The 21,877-nt window shown below is 38.2% G+C and overlaps 1 protein-coding gene and 1 pseudogene across 11 annotated transcripts in view; both read right to left on the reverse strand.

Annotated features, from left to right (window-relative positions):
- The window catches only part of DLG1 (discs large MAGUK scaffold protein 1), a 245,648-nt gene that overhangs the window by 206,411 nt on the left and 17,360 nt on the right, over positions 1-21,877 (reverse strand). For all 11 annotated transcript variants that reach the window (XM_045287595.1, XM_045287590.1, XM_045287588.1 and 8 more), the window contains exon 3: positions 10,649-10,815. In XM_045287595.1, the coding sequence (XP_045143530.1) occupies positions 10,649-10,815 (167 nt within the window). The remainder of the gene's footprint in view (positions 1-10,648; positions 10,816-21,877) is intronic.
- LOC105979501 lies at positions 15,589-16,659 on the reverse strand (annotated as a pseudogene).

Raw genomic sequence — 21,877 nt, forward strand, 5'->3', positions numbered from 1 at the left:
TTCAAGAACATCTCAAGAACAGATCTGCTGTACTGAATACTAATGACAGAAGATATGATGAGCCACAGGAGGGCATGAAGAACATCATTCATGAAGAAAGTAAAAGGTCATTATACAGACAAGAAAGAAAAAAAGTTCAAAGTGGATGTCAGAAGAGACTCTGAAACTTGCTCGTAATCATAGAGTACCTATGGCAAATGGAAGAAATGATGAAGTCAAAGAGCTGAGCAGGAAATTTCAAAGGGCAGCTCAAGAAGACAATAATATAATGAAATGTAAAAAGATCTAGAGTTAGAAAACCAAAAACTTAAAGAACTGAAGAAAAAATGTATGCCCTGAGTTGCAATACTGAAAGAGTCTATGGGCACAATATTGAATGATTCAGGGAGCATCCAAATATGGAAATAATATAGTCTCTTAAGAAGAACTAGTCCATATTCACCCTTTCAAAGGGTAGTATATGAGCAAGAAGCAATGGTACTCAAGGAAGAAGTCCAAGTTACACCGAAAGAATTAGCAAAAAACAAGGTTCCAGGAATTGATGGGATACCAACTGAAATGTTTCAACAAGCTAATGAAACACTCGAAGCACTCACTGGTCTACCCCGGACACTTGGAAGCCAGCTACCGAAGTGGAAGAGATCCATATTTGTATCCATTACAAAGAAAGGTGACCCAACAAAATGTTCAAATTACAGAGTATCATTAATATCACATACAAGCAAACTTTTGCTGAAGATCATCCAGCAACAGTTACAGCAGTACATTAACAGAGAGCTGCCAGAGGTTCAGGCTGGATTCAGAAGAGGACGTGAACAGGGAATATCGCTGCTGATATTAGCTCTTGCTGAAAGAGAATCTACCAGAAAGATGTTTACTTGTATTTTACTGACTATGTCAAGGAATTTTACTGTGTGGATCATAACAAACTATGGTACGCCTTGAGAGGAAGGGTAATCCCAGAACACTTCATTGTGCTCATGGGGAATTTGTACATGGATCAAGAGACATAAAATCAGGAAAGGTGTGGGTCAGAGTTGTATTACTCTCACCATACTTAATTCCATTTAGATGCTGAGCAAATAACCACAGGAGCTGGATATGAAGAATAATGAGGCATCAGGATTAGAAGGATTATTAACACCTGTGATATGCAGATGACAACTTTGCTTGCTGAAAGTGAGGACTTGCAGCACTTGCTGATGAAGATCAAGGAATGTAGCCTTCTTCAGTATGGAAGACAACTCAATGTAAAATCTAAATCCTCACAATGGGGCCAATAGGTAACATCCTGATAAATGGGGAAAAGATTAAAAGTTGTCAAGGAATTCATCTTGCTTGGATCCAGTCAATGTTCATGGAAGCAGCAGTCAAGAGATCAAATGGTGCACCACATTAGGTAAATCTGCTGCACAAGACCAAATGTTAAGGAGCAAGGAGGTACTTTGAGAACTAAGGAGAACCTGACCTAAGTCACTGTATTTTCAATGGCCACATATGCATGTGAAAATGGAATACTGAATAAGGAAGATCAAAGAAGAATCAATGTGTTTGAATTTCAGTGTTGGTAAAGAATACTAAAAGTACCATGGACTGCCAAAAGAACAGATATCTGTCTTGAAAGGAATAAACCCAGAATATTCCTTAAAGGCAAGCATGGTGGGTCTTTGTCTTATATACTTTGACATGTGAGAAGACTCATCCCTGTAAAAGGTCATCATGTTTGGTAAATCAGAGGGGCAGCCAAAAAGAGAAATGTCCTGGACAAGATGGACCTACACAGAGGCCGTAGCAGTAAGCTTGAACATAAAAACAATTGTGAGGCTGCACAGGGCTGGGTAAACAATTGTGAGGCTGCACAGGGCTGGGTAATGTTTTGTTCCTTTAACAATGTTATAAATGAAACTTTGAGAGTTCTATTTTCATTTTCAATTTTACTTCAGAGCCACACTTTCACTATGTACAACTTCCAGTATGTACTGAAAGAGCCCTGTGCACCTTGAGCTGCAGTTTGCCAACCCTTGGGCAAGAGCACGTGCTCTTGGAGGCATACCATAATCAGTTCAGGGCAGGGAGAGGGGTAGTTCTTGTGGACAATGCCCTGTACCCAGAGCCTCTCCCAAACCACAAACTGTATACCCATTTGTATATTTTCTAGTTATAATAAATGGGTAGCTTAAGTGTAGATGATCTCCATGTGTTCTTTGACCAGTTTCAAGGAATCAACCAATTCGCAGGAAGGCAATAAGAATCAGTAGGAGCTGGCCTCTGCCTATTTCGTGATCTGAAGTACTGTATCCTTTTACCATGTGTTTTCTCACTTGCCTCAGGGTCGCTGAGATCAGAGATGGGCCGCATGGGGAGTCAATGAAGAGAAGGGCCCAGTGGGCAGAAGTTAGGAGATTGGAGACCACCAGGGTAGCAGCAATTACCCCTAACCTAGATCCATAGGAGTAGAACTGCAGATGAGAAAGAGTTGTGAAAAGGTGATGTCTAGATTCACTTCCTGGTGGGAATTCAGGCTAATTGCAGTACAGTGGATCACATTTACAGGGAGCCTTTCCAGCCAATAGAAGTCCTGGTGGTGTGGTGGTTATGCGTTGGGCTGTGATTCACGTGGTCAGCAGTTTGAAACCACCAACTTATAGAGACTGGGCTTTATATCCTATAAACAGTTACATACTCAGAAACCCACAGTGGGTCTATATGAGTCAGTACTGACTTCAGGGCACCAAGTTTGGTTTTTTTTTCCTAGCCAAAAAGATCCCTGGTGGTGTAGTGGTTACACGTTGAGCTGTCATAGGTAAGGTTAGCAATCTGATACCTTGTATTTCAAGGAGACACAAAGATTCATCCTTGGTTGATGGGAAAGGCATGTTAATAATAGAATGCCAACTAATCAATACAAATAGAATGATAAAATTAGAAAAATCCAGCATTTTAAAACATCTAGTAAAGGAACTGATGCAAGCCAAGAATCATCAATAGAGGAATTAGTTAAAATTCATTCAATGTAAGGGTCAAAGTAACACTGCATACATAACAACTGCAATGAGAAAAAATTTTATAGTGGAGGATCTGGAAGTGGCCATGTATACTTGACGTGAGAAAGTTTTTTTAAACTTCAATTATCTTTTAATTCTATTTTCAATGAATTTTTTGAAGCCTATTATCCCTGGTCCATGTAACCAGAGCAGTGCGTAAGAGAAAGAATAGTAAAAGAAGAAGTCAGAGATAAAGCATGGTAAGATCCTATGAAGATACTGCAGGATTTTGGAGCAGATATTTACATTATTTGACTTAACCTTTAGACAGATCACTCAGGCTGGTTTAGAAAATACATAGTAGAAGAAAAAAGAGAGTACAGTGAACCCTCGTTTATCGCGGTTAATCGGTTCTAGACCCTACCGTGATAAATGAAATTCCGCGAAGTAGGATTCCTTATTTGTAAATCAAATATTTTCGTAGTTAGAGCATAGAGGACATGAAAAAACACCCTTTAGTCACCATTACACTCGTATTACCCAATTTATTAAATGAAAAAGGGAAAATACAGTAAAACATTTTGGACGTTACAATGATCCAAACGGCTAGGACAGACTCCGTTTTTACTATGAACTTATTACGACTTGTCACGATGCGCTTTGCTTCCTTGTTGAAAGTGAAAGTAGCCGTAGCACGGATGTTGTTTTCCTCTTTATGGATGGAGCCGAACGGAAGACTCATTCAAGTCGAAATGGCGTGCAACCTCCACGATTTTCTTGCCATCTTTGATCATATCCAAAAGTTTTGCCTTTTCCTGGATGGTGAGCATCTTCCTCTGGCGCTTATTTTTATTGTCAGAAGGCTTAGAAGAAGAAGCTCGTTTAGGAGCCATCATAGGGCTTAGATAAAATTTCTTAAAAATCGCAAACAATTACAGTACACTGTACAAAAGCAAAAATGCCTCTGATACGTAGCTCTGATACGTAGTGATGCAGACCGAAGCGTGTACAGTATGAGCCAATCAGTGGGAGTAATGACAGAGCATGCGCTGTTACGCAAAAACCGCGATAGAGTGAAGCCGCGGAAGTCGAAGCGCGAAGTGGCGAGGGTTCACTGCAGTTGAGAATCCATTTCAATGTGATCCAATTAATGATGCACGCTGACTTGATCCAAAGAGATGGTGATGTAGGGTGCTAAGTGGCTGAATTGGAGATACTTTGAATGCAAAACACCAGTATTTCAGGACACATTGGAGATAAGGTGGTAAAAACAGAGCAAGTCACAGAACACTATCAAGCTACTACTTGTTGGAAACCAAACCAACCTTTATTGCTCAGATAAAGTAATAGTCTTTGTAACATTTTATACTTGGGCTTGATAATATTCATCACTGTTACATCATTATTCAAATATTTAATAAGACCTGTGAAAACCTGTCAGAGAAGGGAATTCAAGTATTTTCCATGAAAAAGAGAGGCAGGAAAATATTAAGCCTGCATCTGGTTAAAGGCAGAAAATGTATAAGACCCAGAAAAACAAAGCAGACCTGGGAAGTTCTGGCTCTCAGGTTTCAATGAATGTCAGATATAGTTTGTATTGACTATTTGAATGCTGGAGTGCTGGTTTGCTATTCCCTATAAAGCCGCATCAACTACAAACTCACTGCATGAGTGCTGGTTAGGTGCCAAAGAAGTCAGTTGTGATTCACAGTAACTGAGCATAACAGAAGGAAATACTGTACAGTCCTGTACCATCCTCACAATATTGCTATGTTTAATTTATGATGCATCACTGTATCAATCCATCCTGTTGAGGGTCTTCTGCTTTTTTGCTGACCCTCTACTTTACCCTTCTCAAGGGACCAATCTCTCCTGATAACACATCCAATGTATGAGACAGTCTTGTCAAACTTCCCTCTCTAGAGTACCCTGCCTTTACTTCTTCAAAGACAGATTTACCAGTATTTATTGTTCTGACAGTCCACAGTATATTCAATATTCTTTGTCAACACCATCATTCGAAGGCACCAATTCTTCTCTAGTCTTTCTTCTTCATTGTCCAGCGGCCCTATATATAATAGAAGGAAACATTGCCCAGACCGGCACCATCCTCAATTGTTCTTATGTTTCAGACCATCTACGCAACCAGTGTGTCAATCTATCTTGTCTAGGGTGATCCTCTTTTTCATTGTCCCTCTACTTTACCAAGCATGATGTCCTTTTCCAGGGTCTGATCTCTCCTGATAACATGCCCCAAGTACATGAGATGGAGTCTCACCATGCTTGCCCGTAAGGAGCATTCTGGCCTTACTCCTTCTAAGACAGATCTGTTAGTTCTTTTGGCAGCAGTCCATAGTTCTTTCAATATTCTCACCAGTACCATAATTCAAATGCATTTATTTTTCTTATTCCAACTTTCACATATATGTGAGGCAATTAAAAATACCCTAACGAGTTAAGGGTACTTTATTCCTCAAACTAACATCCTTGCTTTTCCAGACTTTAAAGAGATCTTGTGCAGAAGATTTACCCAATACAATGCTACATTTGGCCTCCTGACTGCTGCTTCCATAAGCATTGATTGTGGATCCAAGCAAAACAAAGAGCTTGACAATCTCAATCTTTTCTCCATTTACCATGATGTTACATACTGGTTCAGTAGTGGGGATTTGGGTTTTCTTTACATGAATTATAATCCATACCAAAAGCTACAATCCTTGCAATCTGTTGTTTGTTTCTTGACTGCTATTCCCTTGGATGTTGATTATTGATTTCCACAGAAAACAAAATCCTTAACAACTTTAATCTTTTCTCTGTTTATGATACTGTTGTTTATTGGTCCAGTTGTGAGAATTTTTATTTTCTTTATATTGAGGTGTAAAAAGAGCCCACGTAGTGTATTGAGTTATGCTTTGACCTGCTAACTAGAAGGTTAGGGGTTCGAACCAACCAGTTGCTTTGTGTAAAAAAGACAAGAATTTCTACTCGTTCTGGTAAAGATTTACAGCTTCAAAAAACAACAGGGGCTGTTTTGCTCTGAGGTATAAGGTCTCTGAGTCAAAATAGGCTCAATGGCACTGAGTTTTTTGTTTTTGATTTTCAGTAATTCTAACTAAAGGCTTTTGTAATCTATCCTGACTTTGATATTTACCAGTAAGTGCGGCACATTCTTTTAGCTTTCAAGCAAACTAGGTTGAAAACTACATATTGTAGGTTCTTAGTCTTCCTCCAATCCCATAATCTGCTTCTCAGATTTTTCTGCTCAACATACAGATTGCATAATTAAGGTAAGAGGATACAACTCGGACACACTTTTGTTGATTTTAAACCATGCAGTATTCCCTTGTTCTGTTCACACAACTGCCTCTTGACCCTTGTATAGTTTCCACTGAGCACAAGTATTCTGGAACTGACATCCTTCATTGAGTATCATGTTTAAATTTGCTGATCCCTCCTTGAACTGCTCTACCTACCATAATCACTTATCAACCTATAACACAATAAATAATTTATTATTACTTTGTTTACTGCCTGATTGCTAAAATGTAAACTTCAAGAAGGCAGGGATCTTTGCTATATTCCCTTATCTGCCTGAAACACCTTGTTCAACAAAGCATACAAAATAGGTGGTCAACACCCATTTGGTGTATAAATGAATAAAATAAGTTAAATGAAGTGTTAAAAATAAGCAAGAATAGGAAAAGGGGAGAGAATCGTTTACGCAGAAGGAATGTAGGATTCCTGTGGTAAGAGGAAAACCTTGACCCAAGTAGAAAAGAATTCTAAAAGATGAAAGTGCACAAAGGGCAATGGTCAAATAATGAAGGACATCTGAGTCTCTTTAAGGAGTTCCCACTTCATTTTGAGGAATAAAAAGCCACTGAAAGGTAATGGCATGATTTGCATTTTATAAACTTCTAAGCAACGTGGTATAAATTTAAAAGAGGTAAGAAGAGTATGTGCAAACAGGCCAAATAATGAAATTATTACAATAATCTAGACCACAAAAATGAGGATAGCTTAGAAAGTGGTAATAACGATGATAAACTAAAATGTTGCTACATGTGAAATTATGAAAATAACAGTAAATACTATAAAAATGAATGTTGAAAAGCAACATTTTAAAAGTTTCTGACAAATACCACAGAATGACTTTACGATCTTGGAGTTGGAAAACATTTCAAAGGGCACAAAAAGCATTAACTATGCATTGGCCTATATTAAATTTTAACATTGTTGGTTATTAAAAGGTATCATTACACACTAAAAAGAAAAAAAAAGACAAACCCACTGCCAAGTTGATTCTGACTCTTGGAGATTCTTTATAGGGTTTCTAAAGCTGTATATCTTTATGGGAGTGAGTAACCATCTCTTTCTCCTGTGGAGGGGCTGGTAGGTTAGAACAGCCAATTGTGGTTAGCAGGCCGATGCTTATGCAAGCCCCGGAGTAGTAGAAAATATTTGGAATAAACATATACAACAAAGGATTCAAAACCAGACAGAAAATTCCTACAAATCAGTAAGAAAAAAGACCAATAATTCAACAGAAAAATGGACAAGAAACTTGGATACATCACAAGATAGCAAAATGAACAATAAGTTTATGAAAAGGTACTACTTAATTGGTAACACTGTTACTAATAAGGAAAAAGTGAATGTAATAATATTCAGTACCACTACACACAGACTACTACAGCTAAATTTATTAGTAAACAGATTAACAAAGACAAATGTTGGCAAAGGTATGTAGCAACTAAAATTCACAATATTGGTAGTAGTCATGAAAACAGACACAATCATTTTGCAAAACTATTGGTATTAACTGAAAAGATTAATCATATGCAAGCCAATTTATCTTTACACAACAGAAACGCACATACAAGTGACCAAAGACATAACAGGCACATCTACTATACAACTGTCTTAAAAATGCAAATTTATGAGAGATATATGAGGGTAAGTCAAAAGGTGTTATTACTGGGGTACCAGTTTACACATGCATGAGTGTGTTTAAACATGATGCTGCAGACAAGTTCTCTCAGTGATATATTTGTCTAAGTCTCATTAGGGTACCTTCAAAAAAATACAATTTTGAGGCCAGAGCTTATATATCAATGTTTTAACAAAACTCAAGGAGGCATCTTTCCAAATCACTGAAGCTATGCTGTCCCATATAAATAAAATTTTCAAAAGAATCAAGTATTTTAAGGAAGGTCAGGAAGACCTCAAAGATGAACCATGAAAAAGAAGACTATCAACCTTAGTAAATGAAGAAAACGGTAGCTGAAGTCCAAAACTGGCCAAAAGACCGTTAATGTGATAGCTACTGAAGTTGGAATCTCGCATGGTTCAACATTTCCGACGGAAGTAAGCATAAGGGCCTCAACAAGCTTTCTGCCCCATGGGTTCCAAAAGCATTGCATGAAGATCAGCTGGCTCAAGGAGCTATTATTTCCTTACTCTTTTTAGCAAGAGCAAAGTTAATTAAGAAAATTTTCAAGAAAAAGTCGTAGCAGCAATAAGCCTTAAGAGTCGTTACTAGTCAAGAGTTAGGTCCAATCAAAACAACGGCTTCCAAGCTGGCTGATTTGGTGGGACAGTGAAACTTAAGTCAGAGAACTCAGTTCAGAAGGTTATGGTGACTATTTGGGGGATCCAAAAGATACAAACAAGCTTGGTGGATTTTTTTTCAAAGTACACAAGATGATCAAAGGAGCTGATTAGAGGAAAAAGTTTTAAGAACTCTGAACCTGCGTTGATGAGAAAAATGCAGGAAACGTTGTGGCATAATATTTTTTTTCCATCACAACAACACACCTGCTCATTCTTCAAGGGTAAAAAAGGCTGTGCAACAAAATTTTTATAAGGTAACCTAACACCAACCATGTTTGGCTTTGATCTTGTCTCTCCAGACTTCTTTATTCACTAAATGCAAAGAACTTTGAAAAGGAACTCTATTTGATTCCCTGGAGAATGCCAAAACTGCCAATTGACATGGTATAAACTGAAGAGTGCAGAATTGTTCAGATAAGGATTACAGAATGGAAACTCTGCCTAAAGAAGTGTACAAATGGATGATATGCAGAAAAACAACAGCTTCATATTTTAACATTTTTAAATAAAACTGTCAATGATTTTGTAGCAATTATTTTTTCCTTATTTCTCTTTTAAAATCACAGAACAGTGTTTGATAATCTCTGATACTTCTTACTCTAAAATTATTTTAACTCCACATTACTTAAATCTGCTGCACAAGATCTCTTGAAAGTGTTGAAAAGCAAGGTTTCTTTGAGGACTAAGGTGAGCTTGTATTTTCTATTTCTTCATATGCATGTTTGGTAGAGGGGCAGCAAAGGAGAGGTAGACTCTCAAGGTGATGGACTGACATCATGCCTGCAACAATGTACTTAGTCATAGGAACAATTGTGAGGATGGCACAGGATGGGCAGTATTTTGTTCTGCTGTGCATAAGGTCTCTATGGGCCGAAACCAACTAGACAGCACTTAACAACATACCCAAATGAAAGTTGAGCGTTGAATAAGTAAGACTGAAGAAGAATCCATGCATTTGAATTACGGTGCTGGTGAAGAATACTGAAACTACCATAAACTGCCAAGAGACCAAACAAATCTGTCTTGGAAGAAGTATAGCCAGAATGCTCCTTAGAGCATTGGCAAGACTTCATCTAACGTATTTTGGACATGTTGCCAAGAGACTAGTGCCTGGAAGACAGTATCATGCTTTGTAAAGTAGAGGGACAGGAAAAAGAGGCAGACTTGACAAGCTAGACTGACACAGTGGCTGCAAAGGAATCGAACACAGCAACAACTAGGAGGCGATGTTTCATTCCGTGGTGCATAGCATATCTGTAAGTCAGAACTCACTTGAAAGCACCTAACAACAAACATGACTTAACAAGAGAAAAATGAACTACCTATCTCATTACCGAAATGATAATCTGATCGCTACCTACCACCACTTATCTATCCTTAATTACTCCGAAAACAGATTAAATTTTTGAGGCACTGTCTATAGTTAATGAAAGTACTAAATAGAAGACACTATAATCAAATTCAGACAACTACTTTCAAATAGCTCTCAAGCACAAGCATTTTTACAAAATGCTTCCTTTCCTATCTCTATTAAATCCAAATCTGTTGACAAGAATGTAGCACAGCAAAAAAGAATATTAAAAGAATTATGAAAATTCAAAGAAATAAACATGTTTGACAACAGGAAAATACAGAAACCAATGCTGGCCTGATGGTTTGTTGACCAGTTTCCAGTAAGTTTTAATAATGTAATCCTTTGGGTCAATAACCAGATAAGCTTTGGGATAAATGAATAAAGCGCTCAGATCACAAAACTAGATTCTACTTCTCAGGGTGGTATCTTAGAGGAAGACTTTCTTTTCAAAGTAGTTTCCAAACAAATGGAGTCTCTTCGAGGTCTATCAGTTATTTTTCAGTAGTCTAAAATAAGTATTTCGGACTATTCATGATATATTAATAAGAACACCAGAAATTGGGCTTTTATTTTCAAATATATTTTAATTAAATCCTCTATTCCATTTCGATTTCCACAAAGTATTCATTTTAATAAAATAAATTAGCCCAAATAAACTGATCACTAAAAAACAATTCCAGAAAAAACTTCTTCTTACCTCTCCAATAGGGCTAAGGCTGTTCTGAAGTGTTTCTGAAGTCACAGTGGTGCTTGGCAGGCTGGGAACTTCCCAAGTATTCACAGGCTGTATTGGTTCAGATTGCTGTGAACGATCTGGACATTTTGGATTGTCCAGTAAGGTCACTTCATAAAACTCTTGAATATCTGAAAGGAAAGGAAAATTTCAAAAGTATGTTTATCCTTTATTTTAACTATATAATGTTAGAGCAATGTAATTCAAAGCAAAATGTTTACTCTGAATTTGAGAAATAAATTCAATATAATAATGTTATTTAAATAGTGACTATATTCTCATTTCATTATATCACAATCCTATGAGCCTACATAGCATAGTATAAAAATCATTGGTTTTAAAGTGCTAGGCTAAAATTCCCACTCTCTCACAAATTAGCTACATATTTAGGCCAATTATTCAATTTCTGGTAACTTGCCTATCATTAAGGATTGTTGCAAGGATTGGGTGACATATATAAAGGAGTTAGTTAGCCCACAGCACATAACAGACTCAATAAAACAGATGGTGATGTTAGGTGTTGTCCAGTCGATTCTGACTCACAGCAACATTGTGTACAATTACAGAAAACACTGCATGGTCCTGAGCCATCCTCACAATTACTATGCCGGTGCCCATTGTGCCAATTACTCTCAATAAGGGTCTTTTTTCACTGACCTTCACCTTTACCAAGCATGTGGCTGTTTTCCAGGGACTTGTCGCTCTTAACATGTCCAAAGTACATGAGAGAAATTCTAGCCATGCTCACTTCTAAGGAGCATGCTGGCTATACTTCCAAAGTATATTTGTTTCTTCTTCTGGCAGTCCATGGTATTTTCAGTATTCTTTAACACTGGAATTCAAATTCTTCCTCAGTCTGCTTCATTCATTGTCTAGCTTCCACATGCATCTGAAACAACTGAAAATACTATTGCATGGGTCAGGGACACCTTTAGTCCTCAAAGTGACATTCTTGCTTAATGGAGTTTTGTGGAATGGAATGGCCCAATGGAAAACATGGCTTGATTTCTTAACTGCTGCTTCCTTGAGCACTGATTATGGATCCAAGCAAGATAAAATCACTGACTTTTAAAAATCTTTTCTTGGTGGATCATGATGTTACCTACTGATCCAGCTGTAAAGATTTTGGTTTTCTTTACACTGAGTTGCAATTCATACTAAAGGTTGCGCTCCTTGATCTTCATTAGCAAATGCTTCAAATCTTCACTTTCAGCACAAAAGCTTGTTTTCTGAGTTAACAAACCTTCCAATTCTGATGTCAAGTACTTCATACAGTCCAGTCTTATCAGATTATCTCCTTAGCATACCAATTTAGTAAGTATCGTGTGTAAATACCAGCCTGACGCACACCTTTCCTAATTTTAAATCACCCAGTATCCCTGTATTCTGTTGGAACAAATGCCTCTTGGTCTATGTACAGCTTCTGTACAGGCACAATATTCATAGGAATTCCCATTCTTCTCAATGCCGCCCATAGATTGAATGATCCGCACAAGTGAATACCTTTGCATAGTCAATAAAACACAAACATCTTATTGGTAGTCTCTTTCAATCAAGATCCATCTAACATCAGCACTAACCTTCCTCATTACATGTCCTTTTCTGAATCCCAAGTGAATTTTTGGAAATCTATCCAAGTGCTATTGCATTAGCTTCAGCAAAATTTTACTGTCATGTGACACTAATGATATTGATAATTTCTGCATTCTGTTTGGCCATCTTTGTGTGGAATGAGTATATATAATATAGTCTCATCCTGTTGGCTGGCCAGCTAAAATCCATGCACCTGAATTGTGGTGCTGGAGAAGAATACTGAAATCACCATAGAATGTTAAAGGGACAAACCAATATGCCATGAAAGTACAGCCAGAGTGCTCCTTAGAGGCAAGGATGGTGAGACTTCATCTTACATGCTTTGGACATGTTGTCAGAAAAGACCAGTCTCTGCAGAAGGACAGCATGCTTGGCAAAGTAGAGCAGCAAAAAAAGGAAGGCCTTCAAGGAGACGGACTGATAGTGGTGCAACAATTGTCTCACACATAACAAATTGTGAGGATGGCAAGACCTGGCAGTGTTTTGTTCTGCTGTGCACAGGAAATGACTCAATGGCACCAAACAACAACACAAGCATTACAGCAAATTCTAGAGATGAGTTATTACTGATATTTTCTATCTTTATTACCTATATCCAGACCGAAAATGTAAACTTCTTACATAGTGTTAACTACCCTCCTAACCAAAGTAAAAAGATATAAGGAAATAAAATTTGAGATAAAATCAAAGAACTATAAAGGCTTATTATAGCATCCACTAGTACAAAGAAAAGGAGTCCTGATGGCTTAGCAATGTGATCAGTTCGAAACCACCAGTCGCTCTGCTGGAAAAAGAGACTTTCTTCCATAAAGAGTTACAGTCTCTGAGACCCACAAGGATCATTCTACTATGTCCGATAGTCACTCGGCATTGGAACTAACTCTATGGCAGTGAATTTGAGCTCAGTACAAAGGAGCCCTGGTGGCTTTCTACTCCCTTAAGAACTTAAGAGTCTCAACACCACAGGAACAATTCTACCCTGTCCTATAGGGTCGCTATCAGCCGGAATTGGTTCAATGCAGCAAGTTTGGTTTAGAATACAAATACAAGGAGCCCTGTTGGTATAGTGCATTAGGCAGTGGGCTTTTAAGCACAGTCAGAAGTTTGTACACACCAGAATACACTGTATACAAGACTGCTGATAGAGGGGTTAGCAATCCAATAGGTAACTCACTATGCTACCACAGCCGCTTACTTATAATCTCACTGGCATCAAGACATCGGAACTCAGCAACCCTATAGGACAGGGTAGAACTATCCCTGTGGGTTTCTGAAACTATAACTGTTAATAGGAGCAGAAAGTCCCATCTTTGTCCCACAGAGCTACTGGTGGTTTTGAACTGCTGGCCTTTGAGATCACAGCCCAGTAAGTAACCACTACACCACCAGGAAAACCTCATCTATAATAGCACAGGATAATGTTTTAATCACATTGTTTTGCTATTAGCTAGAATTGTACAGACTTGGTATAGTAACACAGGTTTTACAGGGTGCTCAAGTGCTAGTTATTTAATGCTCAGGTTTACTGCTTTTACTTCTACTGGTAATTTTCAATTGATTGTTTAAATGGGACAAATTATTATGCAAGAGTGGAGTGTACATTATCCTGCCTAAAATTATGCACAATAATAAAATTTAGACAAAATAACTTTTACTGACATGTAACTTTTTCAGTCTTAATAACCAGTAAAATCTTAAAACTTTTCAAATAAAATGGAAATAAAAACTGTCAGCACAGTGAGGATAATACTAACCTACCTCACAAGGTGCTCAAATATTTACCGAGTAAAACACTACGTAAAAGCATTTCATAAAATGAGTCCTATGTAAAACTACTAACAATCATGAAAAGATAATTTACAAATGGTTCTTAACCAATAATTACTTAAATCAAGCCTAAACAAATATTAACCACCAAATTCTAGTTCAGACATATAGGATAACGAGAAAAGTAAAATGTGACCTAATAAAAGTAATGAAACAAATCTAGAAGGTAATAACATTTTGTACAAAACAGCTTGTCTACTTAAAAATCAGCATCATGAAAAGAAAAGGCTATTATTTCCAGGTTAGCTTCTGTTATGTATAAAAGAAACCAAAAAGCTCCTGTTGAAATTGTTGAAATAAATGGTGTCTCTTTCACTGTATATACTTTGACCAAGATGGGAAAAAATTTAAAGGTGAAAAAGATGGTGAAGAAAAGCATAACAGCCAACTACAATGTTTGAGTCTTGATTGGCAGCAGGGCAAAAGTTATAGAATACATTGCAGGGACAATTAAGAAAACTTTAATATAAATTACTTTTCCGAAAACAAGCTATTTACATATTTTATTGGAAATAGATGTTATGTATACGAGATCTTTATTCTTATATAAGAAATATACTCTTTGTAAGATACATCTCAAAAATATTCAGATATACATTTACATAGCAAGTATAAAACATATTTTAAGAAAACAGAGCTCTTATGGTATCCCAAAGACACTAAACAAAGTCTGAGTAACTAGTTAATTATCAATATCTCTACGATAAGTCCATATCTCTGCATAAAAGTATATTTTTAGTTAAGTTTGACACACTGTATTTCTATGCAACCTTTTCTACAATTAACAGAAACATTGCTGTATTGCCATTTAATTACATTTCTTTTTTTTTTTTTTGAGAGATGCAACAGCCTTTATTGTTGTAGCAACACTGATATATATGCCCCATTTCTGGAGGGCCTTCCCCCCACATCCCACCCCTTACCACTGTGAAACTTATTTCAGGGAGGGGCAGGATCCTTAAGGAGAGCTGGAAGAAGGTAAGTGGTGAGGGTTCGGGTCACCCAGGACCAAGGATTCAGCAAGGTTAGGATGCCTGAGCCTAGTATCCAGGTGGGGGCAGCAGGGGACACCTGGGTCTTAGGTTCAAGATTGGGCAATGCCTTGACCTGGGTCCAGAGCTGAGGTAGGGTCTGGAAAAGCCTTGGTCCTGGGATCAAGATATACTCGTATTTAGTCTCCGCTCCCAGCTTGGGGGACAAGAGTGGGGGGGGGAGTGGGTTTCAGATATGGATTAGGGGAGTTCCTCCAGGCCCTGAGTTGCAGGCTGACTCTGGTCTTCAAGCTCCCAGTTTAATGGCTCTGGCCTGGTCTCAGGTTCAAGGCGTGAGGAATGTGCTGGTCCCATAGAGCCGGGTGTGAGGGATACCCCAGCTTGGGACCTAGGGTTGGGGGGATGCTGATGCCCTGCTTTCTGGACTGGGAGAGGGCTTTGGGCCCCAGGTTCTGGCCAGGGTGTGTGGTCCAGGATACGGATCCCAGGTCCCTAGGATCCAGCCTCCTGCTTTTGTCCTAGCGCCTCTAGTAGCAACCCCATTGGCATCCACTTGAGACCAATGCTCTCCATGTTGTTCTCAAGCTTGCTCTTGAGATTGCGCAGGAGCAGTGAAGCGTGCACCAGGATCACAATGACAGAGTTGACATTCTTGGAAGTATTGCATCCAAAGGCAGATAGAGGCAGACTCTGCAGGCACCGTGAGGCTTGCCAGGTTCCATTGAGAGTCCATGTACTGCCCAATCATAGGTCCCACCTTGCCCACACGAGCCAGCACTGAGCAGCAGTTGAGGCTGGATGTCCTTGAGAGCAAAGATGTGGACCATGCCCTTATCACTGGAGGTGCAGAGGAAGGAGTCAAGGCTGAAGATGATGCAGTAAATGGTGGCAGGGTCTGTACCTCGGCGCAGTTCCACCAGTTTCTCCTTGGACTGTGTGTCAAAAACAAGAATAAGGGTGCCCTTCTGGGAGGCTGAGGCCACTACAGTGCCTGGCTGGTTCAGGGACACACAGGCTTTATCACTCTGATGTGCACTGATGGCAAACGGAGCAGACTAAGTACCAGGTTTTATGCTCGCCACGTCCTCAAGCTGCAGACTCCCACACTTGTGTCCCAAGAACACCAATAGTTATTTCTCCAGGCTGGGGCAGAGGTCACAGAGCCCCTTGGGGTTGTTCCGGGTGTCAAACTCAAAAGAGCTTCCGGGCATTGTCAGGGAAGGAGTACACGTAGATGCAGTTCCTCAGCATGATCCCGATCTTGTCGTGGCGCAAGTCCACAGCCAGGACTGGGTTGGTTAAGGTGAAAACTCCAGCACCAGCTTGTCCTTGGAGTCCCTGCCTTCTCAGGCATCGTCCCACTGAAATCTCTTGAGAACTTGGGACTGCTACTGCCGACTACCAGGGCCAGCAGATGCCTACCTGCTCATGGTCCAGATGCCCCCTCTCCACGTTGAAGATACGCACGCCAGTTTCCAGGGCACAGCAAAAACAGCTCTGGTCTTACTTGAAACGAAGGCTGGTCACTCCTCGAAGTGGTTGCTGAGTCATGGTCCAAGATTGTTCTCCTGTCTCCGAGCGTCCCTGATTCTGGTTCTACGTCTCGGTGCCGCCTGCAGCCCAGCTTACTGACCTCCCCATTTGATTACATTTCTAATGAAAATCTACAACAGCACTGTCCATTAAAATTCCTACAATGATAAAAATGCTCTATATTGCCACTCTCCAAAATGGTCTATCTACCAGCTACATCTATCTATTAAGCAATTAAAATATAGCTAATATGGGAAAGCAATCAAATTTATCATTTTAAGTTTTCTTAATTTAAACTTAAATATCCATACATGGTGGTAATTACCATTGAATGGGTTTCAACTATAATAACCTATGCACAACAAAACAAAACACTGCCTGGTCCTGTATCATCCTCATAATTGTTGCTATGTTTGACCTTGTTACAGTCACTTTGTCAATCCATCTCCTTGAGGGTCTTCCTCAGTTTTGCTGACCCTTTCTACTTTGCCAAGCATAATATCTTTCCCCAGGTATTGGACCCTCTTAACATGCCCAGCATACAGACTGAGTAAATATGTTAAGGTTACCTTGGTGGCACACCTTACTTGACTTTAAAGCACACAGCAACCCCTTCTGTTTCAGCAACTATATCTGGATCTATGTACAAGTTCTATATAAGCACAATTATAAGTATTCTGGAATTTCCATTCCTGGAAATGTTATCTGTAATTTGTAATTACCCTGCAGTAAAATGGCGTGGGAGGCCATATCTGACTTCCTCTGGCTGAGGCAGAGGTCAGACATGACTCCACACACCATCCTTCTTTACCTACTCTGATACCAACCGTTCCCAACCATTCCTCCTACCGGACTCTACTTCTATGCTGGGAGGTTCAATAGTTTGTTGCAAAGGCTACACAAAACCAGACAACACTCACAACTATGGGGGTTTGGTAGGGAATTTAATAGGTTACCACAAGTTAGTATCAGTAAACAGTAAGGATACAGTCATTGATACACATCAACACCTCTTCTCATCCAGCAACCAAGTCTCTTCTCCTTTCCTCAGTTTCTCAGTCACGTGATTCCTTGGCTTATGTCTCACAGTTCTAATCTTGGTGCCGCTCCTTTGAGCCTGTCCCATAATCTTCATACCAGTCTCTGGTGCCAGTGGTCTCAGCTTCCACCGCTCCAGACAGAGATCTGAAATGTGCCTTCAATGGCCCCAAGCTCTCTCCCCTCTTGGTTCAAAGATGGCTAATCCTTATAAGCAGGCGAGTGGTAACAAAAACTGACCAATCCCCTGGATTAATGTTGCACGTGCCCTATTTGCATAGTCACAATCATTTGGTGAGAGTTCCAGAAACATTGACAGAAGAGCTTCATTCCACCAGAGGCCAAACCATACAGTATCCTCTAGTTGTGTTTGAGATACTGCATCTGGATCTATATACAAATTTTACAGAATCACAATTCTATGTTCTGGAATTCCCACTCTTAGCAATGTGACCGATACTCTGTAATCTGCACAATCAAATGTCTTTTACATAGTCATTATAAGACAGGTAAACATCGTTCTGGTATTTTGTTTGCTTTCCACAAACATCCATCTGACATTAGCAACAATAGTCCTTCATTCCACATCCACTTCTGAATCTGGCTTGAATTCCTGACAGTTCTCTGTAGATGTACTACTGCAACTATCTGTTAACTATCTATAGTAACTCTTACTTGCATTTGATATTAATATCATTCAATAAATTCTGCATTCTGCTGGACCGCCTTTTATTGGAATAGTCACAGATACGGAACTCTTCCGATCAGCTGGTCAGGCAGAGGTCTTCCAAACTCAGCATAGACAGCTGAGTTTTTCCAGTGTTTAATCAGGTTGTAGAAACATCTCGATTGTTACAACAGAGTTAGTTGCTACCATGTAGAACAGCATACATCCTTACTAATTTAATTAAAATATAGTAACATTTAATTAGTAAGGTCAAAGACCATACATAATAATTTGCCCCATTTAAATAATCAATTGAAAATTATCAAAAGTAAAGCAGTAAACCTGAACATTAAATAACTAGCACTTAACAGCTTTGTGAGCACCATGAAAAACCTGTGTTGATATACTAAGTCTGTACAATTCTAGCTAATAACAAAACAATGTGATTTAAAAAATTATCCTGTGCTATTATAAATGAAGGAGTCCTGGTGGTATATTGGTTACTCATTGGGCTGTGATTTATGAATGGTCAGCAGTTCGAAACCACCAGCAGCTCTGTGGGACAAAGACAAGACTTCCTGCTCCTATTAACAGTTAGTTATAGTTTCAGAAACTCACAGGGGCAGTTCTACCCTGTCCTATAGGGTTGCTATAGTTCCCAATGACTTGATGCCAGTGAGATTATATGTAACAGTGAGGTATACATTAACCTATATAAAATTATGCTCAATAAGATTTAGACCAAATAACTTTTACTGAGACATGTGACTTTTTACAGTCTTAATAACCAGTAAAATCTTTAAACTTTTCAAATAAAATGGAAAAAAAAACTCTCAGCAGTGAGGATAATACTAACCTACCTCACACGGTGCTCAAATATTACCGAGTAAAACTCTATTTAAAAGCATTTTATAAAATGAGTCCTATGTAAAGCTATTAGCCATCATGAAAAGTCTTTCATAAGAGCATTTTTCCAGAAGTTCACACTCATCATGCTGTCAATTAAATTAACTTGATTCTAGCTCCTATATCCATCTAACAAATAACCTTTTCTAAAATGTTATTCCTGCATTCCAATGGACTGGGAAATCAAATATTCATCGTATAATTACTATATTAGGCTTAAAAGAAAATAAACAGAATCTAGCAAAGTGCTTAAATGAGTAAAGTACATGGGCCTTAGTGCCATACTCTGTGTTTTATAATATCTATTTTAGAGATCACTGTTTCTCTGTTGGGGTCAACATAACCAATATTGGCAAGTACAAAGGGACCAATTCCCATCCTTGGCTAACTAAACCCATTTGCAAAAGTTTTGAAATATTTCTGGTAATACATGTGCAGTATAGTGAAATCTTCGATACAACAGTCCCAATTATTATTATTTTTCTTAAATAAATAGATATTTGTTTTTGGCCAATGTCCCATCCTGAGTTATGTTTCATTCTTTTATACTTATTTTTTTCTATCACTTGTCCACTATAATTCTTCAATTTTGGACTACCACAAGACTACAGTGATGAGTAACAGAATCTCTTCAGAAACTTACTTCATCAAAAAACTTCCCTCAGTTATGTTAGCTAAGATTTTTCAAAGCACTTAATCAAATAGGGCAATCTCTAGAAAAATTACAGATGTCACTTAATATTCACATTCTGTAAAGTAGTATGTTATGTGATTTGGATGTTGTGCAAACACAGTAGATCATATACTTAGCAATAAGACAAGCCTAAATCACAATTTCCAACTTCATGTTGTTTAATAATAATCTTTTGTTTCACTACTTCTCCTTTGTTTCAATACTTCTCCTTTGCCTCTTGATATCATTATCACTGGTTTTAGCTACGTTTGGGAATCGTGATGTATTTCACCATAATATTTTCAAAAGAAAAATTAAACAGAGATATTACAACATTCAAAAGACGCATAATACACAGAATTGAATGCTGCCAACAACCTGAAGCATATACTGTTACAGAGCGAACTTTTCATTTGTAAGTAGGGAAAATAGCAATATAAAGTGCAGCATATATGTAAGCCAGTAACATAGGCATTTATAAAGATTACCAAGAGAGATGTATTGTAAATTATATAGGTACCATTTTACTCTGGCAGCAAAACTGTTTGTATAGACAAGAGACATGAAAGATACACATTGTTTACAGAAGGGTCCATCTGGTTACAACCCATTCTCCAATCATAATTAATGACCATGAATGTACAAGCGGTCAAACTTTGCCTAAATAGACATTATACAATGCAAATACATAGACTAAGTTTTCTTTTGAGGAGCACTTTCTAAGCTACACTTCTAGGAGAGAAATTTTGTTATTTTTTTAAACTGGATAAATGCACACTAAAACATCAAAATGTCATTTTCACATATCAGAGCAGAAAATATTAAAATGATAATATTCTATACTGGTTAAGATATGATGAATTGGTCATTCTCCGACACACTACTGCCTGAACATTTAAACAGACATAACATTTCTGAGAGTAATTTAACAAATTACATTAAAAGTCACAAATCAGCTGACAAAACAATTCATTTTAGGAATTTGTCCAAAGGATATAATAAATGATATAGAACAAAGATGTGGTCTATAGTTCAGAAAAATTATAAATCTACATGCTCCTTGGAAGCCACGAATATAACTACAAAGTCTACACAATGTAAGCAGTGATCTCAATCCAAACTCACTGCCACTGAGTCGATTCTGACTAACAGACTCTTTAAGGCAAGAGTAAAACTGCCCTGTGGGTTTCCAAGAGTAGAAAGCCTCGTCTCATCCTTCCGCCTGCAGAGTGGCTAGTGGTTTCAAAGTGCTGACCTTGTGATTAGCAGCCCAACACATAACCCAAATCTATTAGTACGGAAGGACATCCATTGATTGCTTCTTTAAGACAATTATTCTGCCAGACTACTCAATAAGTGGATGCTACAAGTAAAAGAGAAGAAAGGAAAAGACTGTTTCCTCAGGTAGTCTGTTTCCAAGTAACTCTTAAAATGTGGTCATCTCTGAACCTCACTGTGCTCTGTGTAATTCTAGAGTAATGTGTTTTAATACAGAAAGCTATCATTTAAACCAAGCCAACTACTTTGTCTGGTGCTCAACTGAAGAAACAATAGTCTGTTCTACCACTAGAGGAAAAAACAATTGTGCTGTAATTAATGAGAGGCAGTGTTAAATTCCTAAAGGATGTTCAAGGATCATTTTAACCAGATGTGATTTTTGACCTTACATGCTGATATTAATGCCCAAGTGGAAAACAATTCCACTGCTTTACTTGTGTAGAGAATTTCTTTTACAAAGTGAAAATGTGTATATAGACACAGAATATATTTTAGAAGGATATTCAACCCCTAGAAGAAATGGGAAATCACTAGTGTTAGAATTTCTTTGCTTATACTTAACTGATTTTAAACATTTTACACAAATCATCTATTATTTTTATAATAAATTCCATTTTGGAGGGTTAAAAGAAAGGTACTAGAAAGCTGAAGTACAATGAAATATAACCCTGCCACTTCATGGGGGG

This window comes from Echinops telfairi, unplaced genomic scaffold, assembly GCF_000313985.2.
Source record: "Echinops telfairi isolate 266 unplaced genomic scaffold, ASM31398v2 ScPeMD7_17;HRSCAF=63, whole genome shotgun sequence".
Classification (NCBI taxonomy): domain Eukaryota; kingdom Metazoa; phylum Chordata; class Mammalia; order Afrosoricida; family Tenrecidae; genus Echinops; species Echinops telfairi.